Genomic DNA, 23,881 nt, shown 5'->3' with positions numbered 1-23,881 from the left:
TTCTCAGCCAACATGACTCTACAGAAAAGAAAAAAAAAAAATCCTTGTTTTGAATGTTTATGGACCATGAAACCATCATTTTAACTTGGTATTTCATTTTCTCATTCAAACATGGCCTGAGAAGGTTAACACCACAGATTTAGACTCCGGGCAGTCCTTGACGTATAGTTATTAACTTATAGGCTTCAGGTTCTTCTTGGTCAGAAAACTATCCTATTTTAACAGAACAGAAATAACAATATCCTGATGTTAACATAGTGACTAGTAAATTCCAACTATATGTTGGCCTTATATTCAGGATTCAGGAGAAGAGAAAAACATCTTTTTTCAGTTATTCTCCAAGAGCTCTGCTTTTCCAAATGTTTTTTTTTTTTTTTAAAAGACATGTGCATGTTCCTGAAATCTGACTATACACTCAACTCTGCTCTTTCCAGCAGTTCATCCTCTGCTTTCTCTTCAGTTCTACTCATCACTCACACCTTTGCTAATGGATATGTACAGGAGGGCAAAGACAGCATATATTCGGTTTTTGTTTTTAACTTCTTTTGGTGAAATTAAAAAAAAAAAAACAATTTAGTAAAGAACTGAAAGAGTTAACGAAGTTTCCAAAGGTGCCTTGCTTATTCAAGCAAAGTTTACACTTCAACCCTGTGCATGTTAACTTGTGATCCTCCCCATCCAGATGACAGAAAGCAAAGCCAGTAATTTCTTTATTTAATTGGTTTGCATCCACACACTGACCTCCAGGGCTCTGTTTACATAGCCTATCATGCAATATGCTCCACAGTTCCCTGCCTCTTTCCAAAGCATGTTTCTCCTGAGATTTGATATATAGCTTTCATGTTTAATCACTGCATTAGACTCAATGCTCTGCTTCCTCCACATCAACTGACTTCCCTTCTTGGGAGGTGGGGAGAAGAGCACGGCTTCTTGCTACTCCTGAACATAAAAGGAAGTCTGTTTCACTCTATTAATAAAATCACCAGCTACACACGAATGCAGGCAAGCAACAGCAGTGCATCAACTAGGAAACGGCATTAAAATGGAAACCCTAAAACTGCGTGAGAAAAAAGGTGGCCTGATTGCTCTCCATCGGCAAAGCCAAAAGCTTGACGTGACTGAGTTATAAACCAACAGAAACAAACTTTAATCAGTATATAACTCAGTACATAGAGGACACAGCTAGAGGGCAGCTAAAGTGTTAATCAAATTAATCTCCAGGACAGAACATTCCTGGGGTTCTCGGATCAGAATTAATTCAGTGCCTCTACCTTCTGGTTAAAGGTTTTCTTAACCTTCACCACAAATAGAACTTTTGAGGACCCTTTAACTGATGTGGACATGGTAATGCCACAACCCTTTCCAGAAGAATCTGTATGTGACCCACATTTCTGAGACAGACAAAAAAAACTCAAAAAAGTAGTTGATCTCTTTCAGTAAATCAAGACAATCCATAACCTTCAGGCTTCAAAAATGACATGAAATGGACGTATTTTACTTTAAAATATTTCAAGCAAAGAAAGGAAAATGAAATAAATATGGCAAATTATTAACAATAGTAAAATCTAGATGATGGATTATGTGGATGTCCACTACACCACACTCTCTAATTTTATAGAGAGTTGAAATTTTTCATTATAAAATTTTTTGAAACTTTAAAAAACACAAGTTTGTTTGCAGATGCTTTTATAGAAAAAAAAATGATATAATTTTGATAAGAAAAAATTTAAATCTCTCTCTAGGCTGATCATTCAACAACTGACATTTTTCCCCATGTGATGACAGTGAAAATCTCCCTTCCTTCCTCATGAATCTCACTCCACAGTCAGAAACTTGGTTACACACACTACAAATGTGCATAAGCCCTGCATGAATTGGGTTCCTCACTTGGGAGGGGAGCTATAGGTACATACATATACATGTAACATTTTACTTTGAAATCCTTTCCTTTATGGCTAGTCACTGACCATACTGTTTATTTTTTAAGTGTTTTTGTTTTGTTTTGTTTTGCCTTGGTAAGATTGGCATCCTCCTTCATTTGCAAAGCTTACTCTGTCAGGAACACTCTTACAGCTGTATACAACATTAAGCAGAGCAAGTTCACTTTCTGTATTTGATGAACAATAGAGAATCTGAACCTATTAAAGTCATACATTTAATTGTTCCAATATGCTATCTTATTTCTGACCAAAATTTGCATGATAGAGCGTGCCAAAGAATACAGGTCCAGCTTCCTCTGCCATGATTCCCTCATTCGATACTAAGCTAAAAGAGCTTATAAGAAAACATAATTACCTGTTTCTTAATTTGAAACCATCTGAATTCTTTCCATAACATATCTAAATTCTAAATTAAAAGAATAAATAAACTTTTCATCAGTATTCCCCGTAAGATTTTTCAGGGTACAGAACTTTGTACTTTTCAAAGACATGCAGATGTGGTCCGTGATAAACCTGCTTAAAAAAATTAGGACTTAGAAAAAATAAGGATCATGAACAAAATCTTTGGTCACTAGAGTGAAAGATGTATGCCTGTACAGATGTTATAACTATCACTACAGGAGTTTAGCGGCATATTTTAATTTGGATTTCAAAATTCAATGTAAATTTTCTGACTTTGACAATAGCTGCCTAATATTTCAATTTTGTACACTATTTCCAGGTTTTACCTTCAAAATGAACCTGGTGGACTTTTTCATTTTTGAGAACTATGTTCCAGATACTATACCCTAAAATCAGTTTCTGACTGATGTTTAGGGAATTAAATCGGATCATAACAAAGTAGGCCCTTAATATGACACTTGGTGACTTACTGGCAAATGATAAAAAGACATCCCACTTCTATGTAAAAATTCATTCTCTATCAAGTCTATTCATTTATTTTTTTATCATACTTAAATATTTTACTGTTTAAAAAATGACAAAGACTTTTCACCTTATTTTGAGTCACCTCCTATGAATCAATAAAAAGTCAAGTCACTGATATAAGGCCACCATGACTTCAGTCTCCATGTAGTCAATATTGTAAACGAGAAATGTTGGTTTTATGCTACTAATGTCAGATGTGATTCAGAAGCCCAAGAACACACAGAATGGAAAGATTTCTGGTGAAATTGTTAACTCACATGTACCAACTTCATATTAAAGAGGCTCACCAAATTGGAGACATTCATAAAGGAATACAATAAAAGAAAGATGAAGCTTTTAACGAAACAGCATGTTGGCTCCTTAACACCACTACCAAAAAGAATATATAGTCCTTAGCTCCCTTGGGAGCATAATAAACAAAAAAGTGTTTTTAAGTTAAAACATAATGGAACTCAAACCAGAGTCAGAATGTTACTTTTAAATTCAATAAATTCTATGTTTCTCTGAAAATTATTTTCTCCTGGAAAAATAAAAAATAATCAACGTTTATTTATCTATTAACAGTTCACTAAAGGGCATCAGGCCTTTGTACTGAATAAGAGGAAATTTTTGTGCTTTAATTATAAACACCATTAGAAATTCTGGAACACATAAATCTCAGAAAATGACATAGAGCCTCAGTCAAACCTAAGGATTATATGGCTACATTCATGCTTAATGAAAAGAAAGCATCTAATGAGGCTGATATGCCACTGTTTGTGAGAATGTGAATTTTGTCTTGATAGATACAAAAGTAATGGCTTAAGGTGACCTTAGTTTTGCATTATCCACTCCCACAACAAAACAAATTTTTTAAAAAACTAATAAATCATAAAGAAATTTCCATTTCTACTGGCTAAAACTCCTTACAGTTTGCTGGATTAAATGTATTTATTATCCACATTTGACGACAAGTCCCTTGCACATAATCTTCAAATTATTCAGGATGCTTTGCCTACTGAGAGAATAATATTGTATTTTGAGTGGCAAGAATGTACAACCCCCACTTCTGCTCTTAAAATGGAACTCTGCAGATAGAGAGCATTTAATGCTTATTGCAGAACTATCGAGAATCCCAAAGTGAACATCTCAAGTTCTGATTCCAGGCAGCCAATCGCCCTGCTTTGAGGTGGGGTTCATATTTTGAAAAGAGGCTGCCTCGTCTGTTTAAAATCAAAATGGCTCTTGATCTGATGAGTTGCTCCTCAGAGAATAATGTAAATAAAATATACTCAGAATAACATCACTAATGTAAACATACCTGAGCCGGAGTCAAATTTGCTTTCTGACCTGCAAAGAGAAAGAAATGTTTTACAATACAAAAATTGCATATTAAAGAACAACTGGTACTTTACGGGAGGGGATGTAGTGGTTACAGATTTCAGTTCAATGGCCAACAAGGAAAACAGCTTTTTAAAATGTAAATACATATCTCTTTTAACTATTTTAAACGTATGCATTATCCTACGTCCCCTGAACATGCACATATCTGCAGAGATAGCAAGCATGAAAAAGATACTAACTTTTTAACTTGTTTTGAGAGAAGGAGCATAAATTGCGTTAAAAAAAAAAAAGAGGTAGATTAACTTGTTTCCGTAATATAATAAAGCAATAAAAAACTCAAATTTAAATTTATCCTCTTTACTTATTATTAAAGATTTCCAATTATTCAACACCAGGTAATTTTTCACTAAGTTGTGCGCTGAGTAAATGAACCTGGTAACCCCATACATTTAACAAGAGGGAGAAAAAAAATCTGAGCCCTTGTGGGAACATTATGTTTCAGATATAGGCTAATACTGGTTGTAAATTCAGAAGCCTTTGAAGCTCTCAGTTCGGCTGTGGGAAAACTTCTGTTGGGTAATTACTCTCAAGATGCTGCTGATGTGCTGTCAGGCAGAATTAACCCTATGACTAGGCCTATCTACACAAGCTACTATAAGACAGCATTGTCTATATCTAGCTCTCAAACCAATTAGTGGGCATGCTCCAGTCGGATTTATATCACACATTAACAATCAATAGTATATATGTTCACAGCTGCCACAGCAAGATACAAGAACCCACCAGCAGGAGTCCTGTTAAGGGATGTTACATTGACAGAGAAGATTTTTTTTTTTTTTCCTGGGGAAATGTAGTTAACTAAGTGGGAAAGGAGATTTCTTTGAAATTATGCCAGGGTACCAAAGCACTTTTGGAAGCGGTGGCTTTCTTTACCTAAATTAGTTTCAAGAGAAGTCATCAAAGGGGAGAGGGGGAGAGGATAAGCAAGAGGCAGCTTTCTTTGTCATAAAAACCCATTTTCTCAAGTATTCCTAAATGAGGTTTCACCTGATACTTAGAGTCAATAATGGTAAAAACAAAAAAGTGTTGTCACGGCCACGGTTGCCGACAACCAGCAGTGCGATGCAGGCCCGCTCTCCCAAGCCCTAGCCTGACCGCACTCCTCATCCCACTCCTTCACTTAGACGGCCCCGACTGCTCTTCCAGGTGCAAACCACTTTTGTTTTTTGTCCTCTCTCCTCTTCTGGAAAGGCTTGCCTCGCGCCCCCTTCTTTGTTCCCAGCATCCCTGAGCACAGCTCGAAATGGCGTTGGCCCCACATCCTGCTGGTTTCCTTACCTGTCTTCCCCACTACACCTTCCTCATCTCTGCAGCCACAGCGGTTGCACGGCACCTGCTGCTTATTATACCCAACAACTGTCTGTGGAGGGGAACTTCCACCAACAAACACACATCCTTCTCACCTGGATAGGAGGTGTTCTTCCTTCTGTCTGGGCTTTTCTCCACTTATGTGCTAAAATGCATTCTCTCATCTGCCCTGGAACCGGGCTGGATGAATGACTCCTCTCTGCTGTATCTTTCTTTTTTTTTTTTTTTTTTTTTTTTTTAAGTTTATCGGTTTATTTTGAGAGAGACACAGAGAGAGCAACAGCAAGGGAGGGGCAGAGAGAGGGGAAGAGAGAGAATCCCAAGCAGGCTCTGTTCTGTCAGCGCAGAGCCGGACGCAGGGCTCCAACTCACGAACCGTGAGATCGTGACCTGAGCCGAGATCCAGAGTCTGATGCTTAAAACCGACTGAGCCACCCAGGTGCCCCTCTCTTGTGTCTTCAATATCCAGGTTTCCCGCAGGTTTCTCCTCCCTTCTGAAGAGGAGTGCTAAGGAATTAAATAAATGTCCTCCTTCAAGTAGGTGCCCTATTCTTGTTATCTGCTTTCTTCCTATGCTCACAATCGAGCCTATGGGAAAGGATAAACTATACCGTATGGTGTATGTTTTCTTCTCCTGACCTCCCAACACATTCGCTGTTTGAGCCACCACGATCTGTCCTTGCTAAGGTTTATCAGTGGCTTCCCGTTGCTAAACCAAAAGCTAAACGTATTGCTAAACCAAAAGCCCTCTTACCATCCCTACTTTACTAAACCTCTCTCCGACTAACAAGCAATACTACCTGAATGTTGCACTGGGACCTCAAATGACCTATGTACTAAGCTCAATTCAATGTATTGTCCTTCAAATATAATTCTCTGCTATATTCCCTATCACTGAAATTGGGCATCATGATATTGTCCTAGTTTTCTTCTGCACCCCCTGTATCAAATTTGTCACCAAGACCTGTTGATTTCACTACCTTCCCCTTCTCTCTGTTCTTACTCTTACCACCTCTGGGCCTATCTTTGACTCAGAATCTCATACCCAGAAATCCCACCCACCCATCCAATCCGTCACCCCATCAGCTGCCAGATGTTTCCAAAACACGAATCTGATCACATTACCACCACCTCAAAAACTAGAGCAGGCCTCTCCAAACTTGGGTCACAAATTGACCCATTAGTGGATTATAAAATTAATTTAATACAACTAGTATTTTTTTTAAACCTGAACTGGAATAGAAAAGAAGACAAATGCACTCCACATATTGAGAGTCTGGGCAATTTTGCACAACTTTTGGGTACATGTACGTGCATTTGTGTCTGCGCGTGATGGCACACATGTGTGCTATGCAGCACTAGCCTTACAAGTGAGCAAAAGGCTCTGCTTTGGTCTTCCTCTGGCTGTGCCCTCCTTCCCACCAGGCAGGGAGTCCCCTCCTGTATCCGAAGCTCCAAGTACCAGGGTCTGTGGCATTCTTCACCCAAAGGGCCCTGCCTGAGCCAGCTTCCTCACCCTAGATGGGCCCTTTCTTCAAGTCAGGTTGTTCTACTAGTGTATGTACCTCAAGCCCGAGGGGCGGCCAAAAGCTGCTGCTTGAAGGAGGGAGCTTGGACCCAAGGGCAGAAGGAAGGGGACACAAAGAAGACAGGGCAAAATGCTATTTCTGCTCAGAGAATTCTTAATTCAAACCCTTCCGTGAGAGTGGAGGATCGGAGCACCTAGGGGCCAGAGGTTGCCCCTTGGACCAGACCGGCAAGGTCTACACAGCCTTGGAACTCAGGCGCGGGGCCGGTGGAGATGGGGAAGGGGCGATGATAGGACAGAGGCTGGCAGAAACGAAAGAGCTCCTCCCCCCAGAAAAGAAGAAAACAAAGGAGGTGTTCTCTTATGGATTCCACAGCCTTTGGAAGAGAAGGCTGAGGGAGACGTCCCCTCCTCTTCTCCCACTCTTGGCCCACTTGCCATTGTCTCTGCATTTCCCCAGGATGAATAATGAATAATAGTCTTTTGGTGGAAGTCTAAATTAACTTTATTTGCACTGTTCTCAGTTATTTGGTATCAATGGTTTTACACACAGTTTTCACTGCTTTTGTCAAGATAGATTGGTATATCCTTTTCTAACAGTTTATTGCCTTGATTTATAACTTCTTAAATGACTAGCTATCTTGTATTCCCATGTGTCCTCTTGCCCAGGTCCTGCAAGTGGTAGGACCAGGCCTGGTAATAAATCGTCATGTAAAAAGGTACTCAGTCCAGGCTCCTCCACCCCATCTCTAATCCACACCGTATCCTTCACTCTCACCAAATAAAGAACCATTACCACATTATGAGCCTGCATCCAGTACTCTCAGGCTAGAATGCCCTCCCCCCAGCTCATCACTGACAAACTCTTACTCAACTATGAAGACTCCCCTCCATCCCATCAGCACCCTGCCTGCCCCCCTTGCCTCCCAGACACTAACCTCAGCAAGATGCAGACTGGGTTTCATCCATCTGCATATTCCCAACACTTACTGAAGCATGTGACATTTAAGAGTTTTTTAAATTTTACAGTAGGGGGCGCCTGGGTGGCTCAGTCAGTTCAGCGTCCGACTCTTGGTTTCAGCTCGGGTCATGATCCCACAGTTTGTGCGTTCAAGCCCTGCGTCAGGCTCTGTGCCATGGCAGGAGCAGGCATGGCACAGAGTCTGCTTACGACTCTCTCTCTCTCTCCACCCCCACCTGCCCCCCCAGCTCTCCCCTGCTTGCACTCTCTCTTTCTCTCAAAATAAATAAGTAAACTTTAAAGAAATTAATTAATAGGAATTAATTACATGAATTAATACATGAACAAATGAATCTGTAATTAATTAATTAATTAGTAGGAATTACTACATGAACAAATGAATCTGTAAACTAAAAGAAAGCTAAAAATAAGGTACAGTGGCCCAAACCTCTATAAAATGCATCTTTTGAGACATGAAAAATCATATCAAAAAACTTTTATCCCTCAGACCATCTTATCTTCTCCAGAGATAGCTGGCCAATATGTAAAATATACCCATAAAGTGCAGAGAAAACATCTTCACAAACTAATTAATGATGTTAGGTATCAGTTTAAAAACAAGAGTATTTTTAGAATTCTCAAACATAGTACTGAACCTTCAAAAAACTCACAACTACTCTATTAATAATTAAGACATCATAATAGAGTTAATACTATCAGTTTGAGGGTTAAGGAAAATTGGTCCTATAGTATAAGTTAAATCAGATTTCTCAGATTTTCTATACACACATGGAATCAATACACACGTACACATTCAAGACACAAAGTATGTACTATGGACTATGATCATCCCTCCTTCTAAATCCTCTTTAAGAAAGTAAGTAAAATATAGATCGCAACAAACAAATGGCAAATGTGGAAAAAAAAAGGATTCACACATAATACAGATTATACAAGAAAAGCAAAGAACGGATGTTCATTCATTCATTCCAAACCATGTATGATGTGCTTTTTTTCAGTAATTCACTAAGCTTATACGGCAGGGATATGAAAATGCAAAAAGTAAGGTTATACGGGATATAAGATGCGTAAGTAGAATTGTCTCCACAGACACCCATTTTACCCCTCGATTACACACTCGCATCTAAGCTTAAAGCCACTCAACCAGTCCCTTTGGCAACTGCCAAAAGACGGTGAGTACCGCCCAGACTGCTACCGTCTCTCAGCATCCGTTCTCCACTTCTTAATTTTATTTTTAATTTTTTTTAAAGTTTTATTTATTTTTGAGACAGGGAGAGACAGAGCATGAACGGGGGAGGGTCAGAGAGAGAGGGAGACACAGAATCCGAAACAGGCTCCAGGCTCTGAGCTGTCAGCACAGAGCCCGACGCGGGGCTCGAACCCACGGACCGCGAGATCATGACCTGAGCCGATGTCGGCTGCTTAACCGACTGAGCCCACCCAGGCGCCCCACTTCTTAATTTTAGAAATAGACTAAGTTTTAGATGGGTACACGGGCTTCCTAGGTAAAACAATTTTCCCACACTATATCCCACCTCTCTTGTAGCTAGTTGTGACCCTGTGACTAAGTTCTTGCCAAAAGGATGCCGGCAGAACTGATGTGTCGAGCACCTGATTATGCCCCTCAATAGAACTGCATCCCTCTCTTCTTCCCCCTGGCTGGAATGTCAATGTGATTCCAGGGGCTGAAGCAGCCATTCTTAGATCATGAGACGGAAGCTGACACCACAGCATCGGCCTTTCACCACTCCTTGTACTGAAAGTACACACACACACTAGTAGCCCGTATCAATCCTGTTACATGTTTAAGCCACTATTATTTTAGAGCACTTGTAACAATATTACCACAGTAAAAGAGGCTTACACTAAATCTCCCAAATTTTTAAACCTGAACAGCTCTCATGAATTTGTAGTTGCTAGGAGAATTTCAGTATCATTACTACGTTTTAAATAATTAAAACATATGATATATGCATTCTTTCGATAACAGAACTATAGATTTTCAGAAGAGGGCAGTTTTAGTCTTTGGTTACAGTTCTATAGTCCTGAACAAATTTATAAAACTACTAATCTCTATTTATAGGAAATTAACCCAGTGTCCATGAAAGTTCTGTGTATTGAAGTCAAAAGCTTTTACCTTATTATTTTTCAAAACTTTATTTTCTCTTATGAGGAATGCACAAAGTCTCAGAGAAACTGCTTTTTGCTTAATGTTCCATGCTATCAATTTTTTTTTTTTTTTTAATGAGACCACGTAAGTATGAGCTACATGAAGTTAATGCAGGCAGTATGCCAAAAGGTTTCAGGTAACATGTAGAAAAATGAGGGTGATGTTCTTATTGGTTTTCTTTTTCAGTTTATTTATTTATTTATTTTGAGAGAGACAGAGAGCACGAGCAAGGGTGAAGCAGAGAGAGAGAGAGAGAGACGTGGAACTGGACACAGGGTTTGAACTGACAAACCATGGGATCATGACCAGAGTCCAAATCAAAAGTTAAATGCCTAACCAACTGAGCCACACAGGGGCCCCTGTTCTTATTGTTTTTAATTGATGTCAATATAAGATTCTAGCTGCAGAAAATTTTTAGAAGGAAGAAGAAGGTGTAACAGACTGATTTTTGTCTATAAGGTCATTATATATGTCAACTCCATACCCAGGATTTTCTAAGACAATCCAGGTCAAATAACCTATACTGTTCTCCCCTTAAATTTTTTTTTAAGTTTATTTATTTATTTTGAGAGAGAGACAAAGCACACAAGTGAGTGGGAGAGGGGAAGAGAGGGGGAGAGAGAATCCTAAGCAACATAGGGCTTGATCTCACAAACCATGAGATCAGGACCTGAGCCAAAATAAAGAGTCAGATGCTTCACTGACTGAGCCACCCAGGCGCCCCTGTTGTCCCCTTAAAGCACAGAACATCTTCAGAAATTTTAACACTTCAGGATCCTACTTATAAGCCTAAGAATTTCTTCTTACTCTAAAAGTAATTCAGGGGCACCTGGGTGGCTCAGTCGGTTGAGCGGCCGACTTCGGCTCAGGTCACGATCTCGCGGTCCGTGAGTTCGAGCCCCACGTTGGGCTCTAGGCTGACAGCTCAGAGCCTGGAGCCTGCTTCATATTCTGGGTCTCCCTCTCTCTCTCTCTGCCCTCTCCGGCTCGTGCTGTCTCTCTCTGTCTCTCAAAAATAAATAAACACTAAAAAAAAAAAAAAATTAAAAGTAATTCAGAGGCCACTCCATTACCAGTGGCAGTAATAATAGCGGTGAATATCTGTGCCCCTTCTTTCAGCTACAGAAACATAATATGCTTCCTCTGCTTGGAACGTCCCCTCCTTCCCCCCCTCCACCCCCATTCTAGCATCCCTTAACCCCTATGCCTACTTAACGTCTAAAACTCACTCCACATGTTAGCTTAATTATCAGTTCTTTGAAGAAGAGTGGCCAGACTACATTAAGTTCCTTTACTTTATACTTGCACAGCACCAACTGCTCCTTCTTTGCACTCATCAGAGTTGTCATTCTACATTCATCGGTGTGGTTATTTGACCATATTGAAAGAGTTCAATAATTGTGGCAGACACTATTTGTTACCCATCTAATGGCCAGTCTTCCTTTTCCCTGAAGAGAGAATTTTGATTTTTGAAGAGTGCTAAAGATGTGTCCACCCCAGGAATAGATCATAATTAGGCTCTGCCAACTCTGGCAATCCTACTCTCCTTTGTCAGTGGCTGGTTCCGGGACAGGCATGTGACCCGGTTCTCAGCAGTGAGAGGTATAGGGAGGACAGCTGGGACACTTCTTGGAAAGGTTTTTTCCCCATGAGAAGGACAGGAGGGATTTAGGGAGAAGGCCCTTTTCCTACTCTCTCTCTCTCTCTCTCTCTCTCTCTCTCTCTCTGTTTCCTGCCTTTGAAGTTACTGTGTAAGGATATGACACCTAGAATAAGATTGTTATAACAATCTTGTAACCATGAGAGGAAGGCCAAGAGAATCACAGAAATGCCAACACAGAACTTTGATATCATTCCAGTTCGAGAACAGCCTTTCTCTTCTAGAGTCCTTGTTGAGTTAGTCAAGTCTGTCATTGTTAGGCCACTTTGACTTGGGTATTTCTGTTACTTTTAACCCAACATATTCTGATATTGTTGCCAAAGCAGTACTAGGTTATGATCTATCTACTTTTGTGTTTAATACACAGAAAGGAAAAGAATAGATTTAAGCATTTAAAGCCACGTTAGCTACCACAACTAAAAACCGAGAAAAATGGACAAATAAAAGGTGTCCATTAACTGCACACTTATTTTTTTTTTTTAACTGACAGATAAGGGGATACCTGGGTGGCTCAGTCGGTTAAGCGTACAACTCTTGGTTTTGGCTCAGGACGTGATCTCACAGCTTCGTGGGTTCATGCCCCACATCGGGCTCTATCCTGACAGTGCAGAGCCTGTTTGGGATTCTCTCTCTCTCCTCTCTCCCTGTCCCTCCCCAACTCATACTATCTCTGTCTCTCTCAAAATAAATAAATAAACTTAAAAAAAAAAAAACTGAAGAAACTGGAAATATTTAAGAGGGAAGGAAGACTAATGCAAAATAATATAAATGATTTGTTTACACAACATAGAGAAGAAATCTTATTTGTCCTTAAAAGATAAATGAGGGGCGCCTGGGTGGCTCGGTCGGTGAAGCATCCGACTTCGGCTCAGGTCACGATCTCGCGGTCCGTGAGTTCGAGCCCCGCGTCGGGCTCTGGGCTGATGGCTCAGAGCCTGGAGCCTGCTTCCAATTCTGTGTCTCCCTCTCTCTCTGCCCCTCCCCCATTCGTGCTCTGTCTCTCTCTGTCTCAAAAATAAATAAACGTTAAAAAAATTAAAAAAAATAATAAAAAATGAAATATAAATGAAACATTCTCTAACTAAAATAGTTACACAATGTACTTGACAACACATTGCAGGACGAATCAAGAGACCCACGAATCTAGTTTAGAAAGCAGAACAAGTCATTTCACTTGTGAGCTCCATTTTCCTCATTAGTAAAATGAGGCATCTGAAAGAAATCAGTGTTGTTCCACACAAACTATTCCATGGAGAGGTAGCTGCCTGAAGTTTTCTGTAGTTCCCAAGAATAAAGAAAAGGAGATGGGGAAAGGAGAGCACAGAGGAAAAGTGAGTGTGAGGTGACAAAAAGTTGCATCTATAGACCTCAAGCCTATGGACAAGGAAGACTGAAAAAACAGATAATTCTTAAGGCCCTTTCTGGCTCCCAAGTTCCACAACTGCTCCCCAGACCATACTGGTAACTGCCTTCTTCAAATTCCAGGATCATTTCCGGTCTGCATCATTTACAGCACTTTAATCGTATGTTTCCCTGAAAATAATTCAATTGTTTCTTCTGTATATTTATATCTCTAGGGAGAATAAAGCTTTCAAACTAAAGACACCCTTAGCTACTGAAAATAAATTCAAAACGCTAAGGAAAAACAGTGGTAAAGAGAACAGAATACACCTTCTTTGTATTATGAACTGAACTGTCCTCCCCAGATTCTTATGTTGAAGTTCTAACCCCTGGTGCTGTGACTGTATTTGAAAATAGGGTTTTTGAAGAGGTAATTAAGTTAAAATGAAGTCATTCAAGTGGACCCTAATCCAATATGGGTGGTGTCCTTATGAGAAAGGGAATCAGAGGGCAGACAGCCACCCACAAGCTAAGAGGGGAAGCCTCAGGAGAAAGCAGCACTGCTGACACCTTGATCGGGGACTTGCAGCCTGCAGAGCCGCGAGACGATACACGCCTGTTGCTTACGCCACCCAGGCTGCGGTACTTTGTTATGGCGGCCCTAGCGGACCACCGCCCTCCGTTTCTTCTTCAGCCAGATGTTCAGCAACCTCAAACCTCCAGCACAAGCCCAAAACCCAGAAGTCAGTCGGAAATAACAGTGTCACCGCTCTTATACACTTTAACCCATTTTAGGTACAATGTCATTTTGATCTCTCTATTCTCCCTCACTATTTTTAACCACTTTCAGCCAAAGTGCTTTACCTGCATTTTGAGCACGGGGCAGCTGCTCCTGCAAATTACCAGAGGCCACCAGTAGGCAGACATAAGACCCTGACCAATGGGCTCTTTGTCTCGTCATATAGCGGTGGGAGAATGTTTCCAATGGTTTTGCCTGGTTCTTTAACACCGGTGTTGTGTACAGATTTGGCACGTGCTCTCTGGGGGATGAGGCAGACTTGGGAGGTGGTAAAATTTATTGCCCGACATCAGTTTTACACTTCATATTTGTGTTCTTATTTTCCCTGGAGATTTTCATTTCTACTCTAGGTTGTAATCAGAAGTAGAACAACAGAAGTTGTGGCTAGCAGGTTAGTGCTAGACACAAGAATTGGCAGATCCTAACATTTTAGAGAGAGACAACAAAAGAAACTCAAACAAGGGCAATCCAAACTTGATGAGTGTAGAGGCAAAGACTTTACACACCTCAGCGGCCGATGGGAGCTGTCAATGGGAGATGAAAAGATAAAAGAATATCATCCTCTACATTTTCCAGAACTCTATAAGAATTCTTTAAAGGGATAAGCAGAGCCATATGTACCTCATTAGGGCCTCACTGGTTTAATAACTAATATTAATAATGATGGCTACAAGTCATGAAAGCAACCTTTTAAGTATGCTATTTAGTAAGATACGGAAGTACATTCCTTAGGGGCCCTTGGGTGGCTCAGTTGGTTAAGTGTCCTTCTTTGGCTCAGGTCATGATCTTGCGGTTCGTGGGTTTGAGCCCCGCTTTGGGCTCTGTGCTGACAGCTCAGAGCGTGGAGGCTGCTTTGGATTCTGTGTCTCCCTCTTTCTCTGCCCCTCCCCTGCTCACACTCTATCTCTTTCTCTCTCAAAAATAAATAAACATTAAAAAAATTAATAAAAAAGAAGTATATTACTTAGCATTTTCTTTTTAAAATCATTAGCTAAAACTTTTAAGGTTAAAATAGATGTTTTAGTTGTCTAAAGAATATGTTTACAAAGCCATTCATTTCCTAGATATTGCTATACACAAACAGAAGAAGCAACACAAAATTAGGAATAGAAAAGCACAAATTAAGAATAAAGAGACCATGGCAAAAAGATCTAACTGCCAGTCTTAAGGGTACTTCTGTTTCTACAAAGCACTAAAAAAGTCATTTAGATCTTTAAGAAATCAGTTGTGTTTCCATTTGCAGAGTAAAGATAATAATATCTGCTACTCTATACAGTTCTTTTTTAGAACAAAATGAGTAATGGCTGAAGCACAGGAAAATGCTATAAGGATAAATTTTCCTTTAGAATTTTAGGATTAAACAGTTCAATAATTAAACTAAATATAGTAACTAATTTTCATGACATTCATTATTTCACTTAAAAATTTTGCATTTCTAGTTGAAGCCATTAAAACTCAGCCTAAGGCAAACTTTCAAGGGCAAAATGGGTGAGAAAGTCATCGATTCCTTTCCCCATTCATCCATTACACATATGAATTGAGCACTGACTATATACAGGTACTGCTTTAGGCCTTGGGATATAGCAGAGACTAAGTCAGACAAGGTTCCTGCTCTCAAGGAGCTCACACTCTGGTGAAGAGAGTCAGATGGCAAATCACATAAATAAGACTATTTCATATAGAGGCTGAAATAGAATGCCTTCCATCATAAACTCTAGAGGGTACTGGGATAGAAAGTTCCTGAGGTGGGGGTGGGGGGAGTGGGGAGGCGACCTGTTTTAAATAAACTGTCAGAGAGATGCTGTAGGAGGATATGACATTTCAGTTGCCACAAGAATGAGAAAGAGCCCACACCAATGTGGGTGCAAAACAGAATTTTGGTACCGATTCCCAAGGAAAAGGCAAATGTAAGAACCCAAGATTAGCATGGAGAAAAAAGAATAGGAGCAGGAGGGGGGCAGAAAGGAGGAAGGAGAGAAGAAGGGGCAAATAAAGGCCAATGTATCTAGAAAGAAGTGAGTGAGAGAACGGCAACAGATGGAAATCAGAAAAGTAAACAAGGGCCAGATCTCAACTTTAAAAGCCACTGCCAGAAGTTGTGATTTTTAAGCATAAATCATCAGAGTTTTTAAAGAACGAATTATAGTCTAATCACAATTATGTAAATTTTCACTCTACTATGTGAGAAATGCACCACAATGGAACAACAACCAAAACAGAGAGGCCACCTGGCACCTGACCTTGGTGGTGGTGGTGGTGTTCTTTTAAGTAGGCTTCATGCCCAGTGTGAAACCCAACATGGGGCTTGAATTCACAAGCCCAAGATCAGAACCCGAAGTGAGGTCAAGAGCCGGATGCGTTAACTGACTAAGCCACCCAGGCACTCCGAGATCTTGGTTTTTAATACCATTCTCTAATAAAAGGAGCCAAAGCTCCTTGGAGAAATGACTGATTCTAGAACTGGGGTAGGAAATACACAAGATAAACCTGGATTATCAAGTAGTGCTATAAAACAAAGAAGGGCTCAAAAATAAACAAATAAAAACCCTACATTGATGGAGGTATGTCAAACAGACATAGGAGCCAAAGCTGGAACAATATGAACAATAAAATAAAGTAGTATTGAATTATAAGCCAAAGTATAAACTAAATATCCATGTGTCCACATTGATATAAATAAATGATTAATCAAACAAATGAGAGAAAAGGCACGCATTTCTCTTGGCAGAAGAATTCCAGATAATTTATGTAGCTACTCTGCCCTCAAGATGAGGGACATAACTCTCCACTCCTTAAGTGTGGGCTGTGCATAGTGACTTCCTTCCAAACAGTACAGAAAGTGGAAAACAGAGTAACTTTACAGTGGGGAAACCTAACAAATACTGCCTCAGCCATGTGACCAAGTCAATATTAAATGTGATATCATGTTGATAGTATGTACCGTTGATATGATGTGATTGAAATGGCACTTTATCTCTGTGATCTTCCTCGCCAAAACCCATAACCACAGTCTAATCATGAGAAAAACATCAGACAACTTCCAATAGAGGGGCATCCTACAAAATACCTGACCAATATTCCTCAAAACTTTCAAAGTTATCAAAAATAAGGAAAGTCTGAGAAACTGTCACAGTCAAGAGAAATCTGAGGAGACGTGACGAGTAAATGTAAGGTGGTTCCCTGGATAAGATTCTGGAAGAGAAAAAGGACATTAGGTATAACCTAAGGAAATCTGAATAAAGTATGGATTCTAGTTAATAAACATGTATCAATATTAGTTTATAACTTATAACAAATATACTATACAAATGTAAGATATTAATAATAGGAGAAACTGCATAAGAGAGTATATGGGATCTCTCTGTACAATCTCTTCAATTTTCCTGCAAATCCAAAACTGGTCAAAAAAATAAAATATATTAAGAAAGCCACAGCAGAAAAACCATCACAGAAGTTCAGGTAACAGATGATAAAGATGATGGTAAAGCAGTGAATATGGTGAGGACTCAGAATCCAAATGTGTTTTGAAAGCGCACAGTGCAAAATGTGTTGGTAGATTAGGGAGGGTGAAGGAAAGAAGAATTAAGGATGACTCTTGGAATTTTTGTTCAAGTAACTAGGTAAATAATGAATAGTACCTTTATTTAGTATATGGGGGGGGGGGGCGCGCAAGAGAATAGGCTGCTTCTGAATCATTTGCCACATCTATTTGTTGCTAATTCCGGATTTACTCTTGTGACTTGGTAGGGTCGATAAAGTTTCAGGCTGTATGGTCCCTCACAGGATCTCAGGTTACTATATATATATGTAATATATATATATTTATATTTTTTTAACCAAAGACACAAAAAGTCTACTTTCTAATAGAAAAGTATATAACTGCCTTGAAAAGAGATGACAGAAGATGTTTCTTGACCTAACTTTGAAATAAAAATTAGGACTAAACCATTATGTTACCCAAATAAATGAATCTGGAAGATATAGGATTTTCTGAATTATATCAAGCTTTTACAAAACACAGATCGAAGAGTTTGGAAATCTATACTTTTCAGTTCTCCAGATGATCCTAAGAACCACTGACCTGGATGGCATTCCTTTAAAGCAAAGGAAATTTCTATTTAAAATAGCAAGGCATCCCACTTTTCTTCTTTTTATATATATATTTGTTTATATATAAACAAATTTTAATTTGTTTATATTAGTAATTTCCAAAGTAACTTTTTGCCCAATAAAGAAGTAAAAAATTTCCCAGGGCTTTTGTATGAATTCCATACTCAGAAATTATTAACACATCCCTGTTATAAAGTTATCTTTGTGGGAAATAATGAACTAAGCACCAAACTAGTGAAAAATCTGTTAGAAAAGATTCAGTTCCCAGGCAAAATAACAACAACAACAACAACAACAACAACAACAACAACAACAATACATTTGCTACTTTCTTGGTGAACTTACTAAAAATATTTTCTTTTACAGCTATTGTCCCTGCCCACACAAATGAAATGATAAATCCTTAGATTCCATGAATTACTCAGACTGGGCTGGCAAATTAGCTAAAAAGATTATCACTAAGGTGATGTGTCTTGCGTAGTCAGTAAATTTACGCTCCATTACACTCCCAAGTAAAAATAATATGAAAGACAAACATTCGATATCAAAAAGCCTTCCCTCAAAGCTGGAGACCATGAAAAGAAGTTCACCAGAAGATGTGAACTTTCACGAAGTCATAGTCAAAAGCATTTATGGAGTGCTCACTATGTGCAAAGCACTTGATTTGAAGGAAGAAGTCTTGTTTAAAGTAGCCATAATTCAGCCCATAAAGCCCTTTATAGTTTAAGATCAACAATTTGAACCTCAGTCAGAAGCAAATGGGTAGCTGGTTCATACTGGAGGATGCAGGTGTAATTTGGTCAGTGCCACTCAGTTTCTTAAATTGAATGGACCTTTGCAGTTTGTGTAAATTCCACTTCTGGGTGGTCCTCCAGAGCAATCTCAAAGAGGGCACACCACAGAGGTACTGGAGTTAATTTATGCTTATGCAGACTATGAGTCATGCAACGGCCATTAACACTATATACTTAAGTGAGTACATAGAAGTAAAACGTGCAAATCTCCAGCAGCATAAAGCCAACTTCCCTCAGGGCAGAAAAACTTCAAGTAGGATGAGCACTGAAAAATCTGTCAAGGCGCTAATGAACAAGTGTAGCTTGTTCCAAGCACGTTGCAAGATAATAAGAGAGAAAATATAAATGGCAGAAGAATTCGTGGGTTACATCCAGCTAATTCATGATTATGAAATACAGTAATGACGTAAGGTAACAAATACAGTTATCTGCTTTGACTTTGACTCTCCTTTCCTTTGTCTACTCACTGGTGGTGGTGTAAGGCAGTAAAGTGTTCAAATAGTAGAAGCGACAGCGACACGAACAAGAGTCGCCACGTGTTGAACTCCTGCTCTACGGCAAGCATACTTTAACATACACAGGCAAAAAAAATCTAGACAACCCAAAAAATTGAATATTAAACACTTATCTCAGAGATGGACAATCACTAATCTAAAAGAGTTCCTTTTGGGGTACCTGGGTGGCTCAGTCGGTTAAGCGTCCAACTTCAGCTCAGGTCATGAACTCGCGGTTCACGGGTTCGATCGAGCCCCAAGTCGGGTTCTGTGCTGACAACTCGGAGCCTGGAGCCTGGAGCCTGCTTTGGATTCTGTGTCTCCCTCTCTCTCTGTTCCTCCCTCACTCGTACTCCGTGTCTCTTTCTCTCTCTCTCTCTCAAAAATGAATAAATATTTAAAAAAAATAAAAAAGAATTCCTTTTACCTATTTCCTAAAAGGGGAAAAATTAATCTTCTGTTTTAAAGTTTACTCTATCTGGTCTTTAAATCTCTTTCCCTCATTTCTAATACCTTAAATATATCCTTCTTTATGCCTTTCTTCAGTGTATCAAAAAACATAAGATAAAATTTTCCCTTGAGTTTGCTTTCCCTCCAGTTACAAGGGGTTAGCCTTACCATTCCTACCTTAACTATAATGATGTGACTATGATGACTATGTTTTCTGGGATCATCCCAATTTCAAATATTTTACATTATCTCCACTTTGGTTTGTGGTTTGAAACCATAAGATTGCATCCAAAAAATTGCATTCACAATCTTTGCTCTCACTACTACTTCTAAAGAAATTGTTCTCTCACAATTGCCAAGCCCAATGACTGGTTCTTAGTCTTCTGAGTCTTAGCATTTCATAGCCTAGGTTCATCCCTTCTGTGATTTCTATATACTTTGCTCTACATACTAAACTTAAATATCTTCTTTGTCTACTGTGGCATTTCTCAATGTGTCTCAGCGGTAATATCAGCTGCACAGTACATCCCTAGGTTAAGATTCTGAGGTCAGAATCTTTTTTTGAATCATTTTTTGAATCATTTTTGAAAATGCTACCTACAACAATCCACTTCCGGAGCTCTACAGTGAACATGAGTGAATTGTGCACTCCTTGATTTTTATGATGAACCAACCATGCAATTCATTGTAACTCTGTTTCCCAGAGAGCAATCCTGTGTATTTAGAGTACACAGAACCCTCTTTATTTTTCATGGAACACATATCAACATGTCACAGAGCTAGTCTTTTGCAGGAGTAGTATTCTGATGGAACAAATATTCACTAGAAACATGCTGTGGGGAATATTGATACACCTGAAATTTTAGGTTACAACCTGAAATCTATCAGACTTCCAAAGTTGAAGTAATCATCTTTTTCCCCAAGCCACATTTAAAACAGCAAATTAATCTTTAGTAACAGCTTTTTCTCAACAGACGGTTGAGAAATCTTTGCAGCTCTTACTGTCTGTAGTGTTTGTTGTCTGTAGTGCTGTTCCCTCCTTCTCATGGCTATTGACATCACCCTAAGGCAAATCCTTCTTAAGTCTCATCTAGATTCACGGCAACCAAGCATAAGAATTAGAGGAAAGCTTTAAAAAACAGACTCCGGGCTCCACCACAATCTTGCTAAAAATCAGAATTTGGAGGGGGGACAGGCTTGGAATTTGTGGTTCTAATGGGCAGCTAGATTTACAAACTACAGACCACAAAGGCTCCATGCCTTCTCTCCTCCCCTTGAGCTGAGCATTTTCAGTTCCCTTCCATCATCTGTTCAAGTGACACAGTTTTGAGATTCCTAACCATCAGTCAGTCACTCTTCCCTGCATGTGGTCCATTTGGCCTATGAGCCTTTTAAGGCGAGGGTCTTACACTGAACCACAGAGCACAGCACTCCAGAAACAGGCTGGCCAATTTGTGAGAGAAGTAGGGCTATCGATGATCTATTGTCTCCGGGGTTTATGCTGGACAAGCAAAATCAGTCTCCTCCTTATCCCACCCCTGCAGCAAATCACCACTCACTGTCATCAACACCAGTCTGCAATAACCACTAGGCAGTGATCGCCAAGCAGACAAACTTGCCAGAAGCTTAAAGCATTACTTACTAACTGACCTGCTGGTCTCTGTTCTAAATACGTGGCATGCTTCCTGTTCTCTAATGAACTTTCATTGTGAAAGCTGCAATGTATGCCAATCCTTAAAATGCTTTAGTATCAATGCTTCACATGTGTAGTGTTTTTTACACTTACAAAACATTTCAACACTGTTTACTTAATCCTCTCAAAAGTTTTCATGACACAGGTATTATCTTCATCTTGCAAATGAGGAAATTAAGGCTCATAGAGGTTAAGTCGCTTATTTAAGGTCGCACACATTAAATGGGGAAAATTGTGACTTTAACCTCACATGTCTTACACCTTAATCATAGCTTGCTCCACTTTAAAATGCAAGCATAGTCACTTGGCTATCATTAGAAAATTAGCACCAATTAACGCCAGAGTGTGACAGCTACCAGATGGTGAATTACTCAGCAAAAAGAATACTCAGCCAGAATACAAGGAGGCATTACAACATAATATAGGAGCGAAGGAGTGCTGCCTCTAGGAAGAGCCAGACCCGAATTTGGGTCCTAGTTGCACCTCTTACTGCCAGTGTTCCCTTGAATAAACTGCACACCTTTTGTGAGCTTTGATTTTCTGTTTCAGTTAAGAAGAATAAAGGAGACAATTTTCTTTAGAGTGCTTAGCATAATGCCTGGTACATAGTAAGCTCTCAATCAATGGTTGCTTTTTTTTTTTTTTTTTTTAATCCCAATTCAAACATGACAGTTTATGAAAATAAGTCTGGAATACCTCTTCTAAAACTGGTGTCCCATCCTTCATCAGTTACCTCCAGGTGTCTGGAAACAAGAGCAGGTGAGGGCTAGAGGCAGATGGAAGACAGTCATGAGAAGGGAGAAAACCTGAAATAATGTTTGAAGTGTAGGCCAAGAGAAGGTTTGCAAATAGGTTTTAGCGAACCTATTTAGATCCCAGTGGTCACCTTTCCTGGAATCGTATCATTATTACCAGTCATTTAGGGATAAAAGAGAAGGCAGTGGGTAACGTATCTACTTGGGTTATGAGTAAATTATTAAATGGACAAGATGAATTTGGGCTCTAGAAAATAAATTTGGAATTGCATTCTATTTCATTCTTTCCAGTTATCACTGGGGAAAGATAAATTTGGGGATAGAAGAATGACATTTCTAAGGTAAGTTTTTAAAATAAATTGTTCAGGGGTGCCTGAGTGGCTCAGTTGGTTAAATGTCTGATGATCTTGTGGCTCATGAATTTGAGCCCCGCATCGGGCTGTCTGCTGTCAGCACAGAGCCCACTTTGAGTCCTCTGTACCCCCATCTCACTGCCACTCCCCTGCTTGTACTCTCTCTTTCTCTCTCTAAAATAAACTGTAAATAAATAAATAAATAGTTCAATGTTTGTAACACATAAAGACAAAATATTTAATATTTTTTTCTTATCACCCCCTAAAATACATGTTCATCTTTAAAACAAATAAAAAGGTCAGATAAAAAAAATTACCTATAATCTAATGACCCAGAAATAACTACTATTGACATTTGGCACACAACCTTATTCTAAGCTGTTTTATGTTCATGTATTTATAGATATTTGTATTTTATAAGTATGGAGTCACATGTAATTATTACTTTGTAAACTTTTAAATTTGTTTTAAATTTCTTTCCAGATCATTAAGCTTTCTTTTGCAATATTATTTGAAATGTCACATACGTTTTCACTAGGGAGTTCATTTAGCTAGATATTCAAATTAATTTTTGCTCTCATAAAGAGTGATTAAACACATTCTTGTAGCCTTATTTTAATGCATTAACATGATGTTTAGCATAAATTGCTAGCAGCGTATTTGCTAGATTAATGGCATTCAGAATCATAAGACTTCTGACATAAATCATTAAGTTATTGTCCAGAAACTTACTACCAATCCACACTCCACCTAGCAGTAAAGTGCTAATTTCCCAGACCTTGACCGACACTGAATTTGATGATATTACAAGTAAAAACTATCTCTCCTTTTACTTCATTTTTTACTGTTTTTCTTTTTTTTCTTAGAGAGAGAGAGAAAGAGACAGCGTGAGCAGGGGAGGGGGCAGAGGGAGAAAGAGAGAGAGAGAGAGACAGAGACAGAGAGAGAGAATCTTAGGCAGGCTCCATGGAGCCTCACGCGGGGCTCAATCCCACAACCCTGGGATAATGACTTGAGCCAAAATCAAGAGTTGGACGCTCAAACGACTGAGCCACTCAGGCACCCCTTCATTTTTTTTTTTATTCTAAGAGGTGGAAGGTTTTTCATCTTCTACTCATCTCCCAATGCTTGTCTTTCTCAATTCATTTGAATATTAATCTTCCGTTTCTCACATGAGTCGCATATATTCCTCCC

At 39.3% G+C, this 23,881-nt stretch overlaps 1 protein-coding gene across 3 annotated transcripts in view; it reads right to left on the bottom strand.

Moving 5' to 3' along the window:
- Window positions 1-23,881, bottom strand: part of MSRB3 (methionine sulfoxide reductase B3) — a 174,926-nt gene that overhangs the window by 87,487 nt on the left and 63,558 nt on the right. For all 3 annotated transcript variants that reach the window (XM_060657052.3, XM_060657054.3, XM_060657055.3), the window contains exon 5: window positions 4,168-4,196. In XM_060657052.3, the coding sequence (XP_060513035.2) occupies window positions 4,168-4,196 (29 nt within the window). The remainder of the gene's footprint in view (window positions 1-4,167; window positions 4,197-23,881) is intronic.

The sequence above is a fragment of the Panthera onca genome, chromosome B4 (genome assembly GCF_046562875.1).
Source record: "Panthera onca isolate mPanOnc1 chromosome B4, mPanOnc1 haplotype 2, whole genome shotgun sequence".
NCBI classification, from domain to species: Eukaryota; Metazoa; Chordata; class Mammalia; order Carnivora; family Felidae; genus Panthera; species Panthera onca.
Note: the sequence above shows the minus strand (reverse complement) of the source record. Positions and strands in the feature narration are given on the sequence as shown.